This window comes from Dendrobium catenatum, unplaced genomic scaffold, assembly GCF_001605985.2.
Source record: "Dendrobium catenatum unplaced genomic scaffold, ASM160598v2 fragScaff_scaffold_740, whole genome shotgun sequence".
Classification (NCBI taxonomy): Eukaryota; Viridiplantae; Streptophyta; class Magnoliopsida; order Asparagales; family Orchidaceae; genus Dendrobium; species Dendrobium catenatum.
In genome coordinates this window covers 1007014-1010083 of record NW_021319202.1, presented here as the reverse complement: position 1 = coordinate 1010083, position 3070 = coordinate 1007014, and the positions used below count along the sequence as shown (strand labels likewise).

Below are 3070 nucleotides of genomic sequence, written 5' to 3'. Positions count from 1 at the left end.
TATATTCTAGACCTCTTAATTAATAGTCCAAATTCTTAACTAAAAAATCAAGATGAGTTGTGTGTAAATATCCTCTTATTAGGAGTTAGCGGAAATATATCCGAAAAATCCGAATCCATGAAGAATAATGTGCTGCTGTTCGTCCACAAAATTTACGTTACGTTCGCAAAAGATCTTGTTGGAACTGTAGGTAGTATTAACAAATCATGGAGGAACAATAATTACACCGGTCACACTTTCCGCTACACCAACGACCAGCCATTGCCAATAATAGCCATTTCCCTTCCCAATTATGCATGACATTACACTTATTCACGCAGTAAATCTTCCTACAAAACATTAACCATCCATACCAACTCCAGCAACAGGTTATTACTTTTTCTTAATAATGGAGAAGACATTCTGCATCTTCTTCCTATCCTTCAGCTCACTACTCCTTTCAGCACTCTCGCAACACGACGAGTTCCAATTCTCCAGCTTCAACTCCGGCAGCAGCAACAGCAACAGCAACAGCAACATCAACGACAAGGTAATCCTCAGCGGCATCGCAGAGGTCGATGACGGCGGCATTCTCCGACTAACTCACGATACTAGACGTCTCATCGGCCACGCATTCTACCACGTCCCCATCCGTTTCAAGAACTCCACAGACGGTTCCCTCTTCTCCTTCTCTACCGCTTTCGCCTTCGCCATCGTCCCGGCATATCCCAAGCTCGGCGGCCATGGCCTCGCCTTTACAATCGCCAACTCCAGTTCCCTCCCTGGCGCCTTCCCAAGCGAGTACCTCGGTCTACTCAACGGAAAAAACATCGGCAACGCCTCCAACCACCTATTCGCAGTCGAATTGGATACCGTGCAAACCTTTGTGTTCGGAGACATCAACGATAACCACGTTGGGGTGGACCTCAACAACCTTGTCTCGAATAAGTCCGTTGCCTCCCCCCTAGATCTCCAAAGCGGCGACACTATTCAAGTTTGGATTGACTACGATTCCGCACGCAAGGTGCTCGACGTATGGCTCGCTAACACTTCAACAAAACCCGCTAATCCTCTTCTTACTTACGCCGTTGATTTGTCCCCGATTCTTCTTAACGAGATGTATGTTGGTTTCTCCGCTTCGACGGGGCTTCTCGCCAGTTCCCATTATCTATTTGGCTGGAACTTTAAGATGAACGGGGTGGCCAAGTCACTGGATCTTTCATCTTTTCCATCACTACCCAAGCCCAAGAAAAAAAACTACGCCCTGCTCATCGCCGCCCCTGTTTCCGCTCTGGTTTTTCTCATTGCGGGTCTTGCCACCGCCAGCTACATTATCTACAAAATAAAAACTGCTGATGTCATCGAGGACTGGGAGCTCGTCACCGGCCCCCATCGTTTTTCCTACAAGGAGCTCAAGTATGCCACCAGGGGTTTCAGGGAGAAAGAGCTTCTTGGACAGGGCGGGTTCGGCAAGGTTTTTCGAGGAGTTCTTCCCGTGACGAAAGAAGAGGTCGCAGTGAAGCGAGTCTCCCACGAATCCAAACAAGGGTTGCGAGAATTCGTGGCGGAGATCGCCAGCATCGGCCGGCTTCGTCATCGCAATCTTGTCCGGTTGCAGGGCTGGTGTCGACGTCGCGCCAACCTTCTCTTAGTCTACGACTATATGCCCAACGGAAGCCTCGACAAATACCTATATAGCGGAGATGCAACAACGCCGCTACTCCCGTGGCCGATTCGCTTCCGCGTCATTCGCAGCGTGGCGGCAGCGCTGCTCTATCTCCACGAGGAATGGGAGAACGTCGTCCTCCACCGTGACGTAAAGGCCAGCAACGTCCTCCTTGATGGCGAGCTCAATGGCCGCCTCGGCGACTTTGGCCTCGCAAAGCTCTACGAACGCGGGGCGAACCCGAGCACGACGCGAGTGGTTGGAACGCTTGGTTACCTCGCGCCGGAGCTGACTCGAACAGGTAAGGCCACAACTGCCTCCGACGTCTTCGCCTTTGGGGCGCTGGTGCTTGAAGTGATATGTGGGCGGCGGCCGATAGAGCCCAAGGCGCAGCCAGAAGAGCTGGTATTGGTGGATTTCGTTTGGGAGAAGTTGGCGGCGGGACAGTGGCGGGAAGCGGTGGACCACCGTCTTGCCGGGGAGTTCAACGACAGCGAGGTGGAGTTGGCTTTCAGAGTGGGTTTGTTGTGTTCTCATCCCTCCCCGGCAGCGAGGCCGGCGATGAGGGATGTTGCGAGGTTTTTCGACGACGGGGATCCGTCAGGAGTGCCGGAGCTTCCAAGCCCGCCGCTTGCCGGCGGGGACTTCTACGAGGTTGAATTTGAAGAGTTCGTTCATTCGTATCTGTCAACATCTTTCGAGAAGGGTTCTTCCGACACCATCGTGTTCTCCACGGCGGTATGAATTAAGATGATGACAGCGGCTCTTTCTCCGCACCCAACGCAAACATTGCGCCTGCGCGCATATCTCCCGATTATTATTCATGCAGGTTGCATCCGTTCATCCGTTGATTTACAAACTTTATCTTTACCGATTATTATTTTGATCTATCATATGGGCTAGTTCGGAATGCATGTATAATATTTCATCATATCTTTTTATTTTTCTAAAAAAATCAACTGTGCGAAAAAAGACTGCGGAAGCTTTTGTGTATATAATATTAAGAAAAAAAAGTTATTTTTCGTTTGTTCTATTCAAATTTGAGCAGGTTTTAAAATTGAGTTGATACTAAGGGTCTTCTCTTTCAAAAAGATAGAATTATAAAATTATGAACCCTAGTTTGATCATTTGTGATTATTATCGATGATCGGAAGATAAAATAGGGAGGTGGTGGTAGGTCGTTAAATGTTGTATGTGGCTATTAAACAATAATGGCTATCGATAATGGTCATTGATATTGATTATCAAACAAGGCCTTATAGTTTTTTCTGCTTTAGACCTAAGCCCTCCCTCAAGTGAAGAATTGGATCTATTTATCATTTTTTGAATGACACTTTGATGAATTAAGCCAAATGATGCGGTGCATCTTAGGATTAGGATGGCCTTAGGAAGAGTATATCTTAGTTAGCTTTAGTTCATGCTTTC

At 48.1% G+C, this 3070-nt stretch overlaps 1 protein-coding gene across 1 annotated transcript; it reads left to right on the top strand.

The window, feature by feature from the left end:
- The first annotated feature begins 297 nt into the window (after positions 1-297).
- LOC110098770 (L-type lectin-domain containing receptor kinase S.4-like) lies at positions 298-2678 on the top strand. The gene has a single exon (XM_020825689.2). The coding sequence runs from the start codon at positions 389-391 to the stop codon at positions 2387-2389; it is 2001 nt and encodes a 666-aa protein (XP_020681348.1). The 5' UTR covers positions 298-388; the 3' UTR covers positions 2390-2678.
- The last annotated feature ends 392 nt before the right edge of the window (positions 2679-3070 follow it).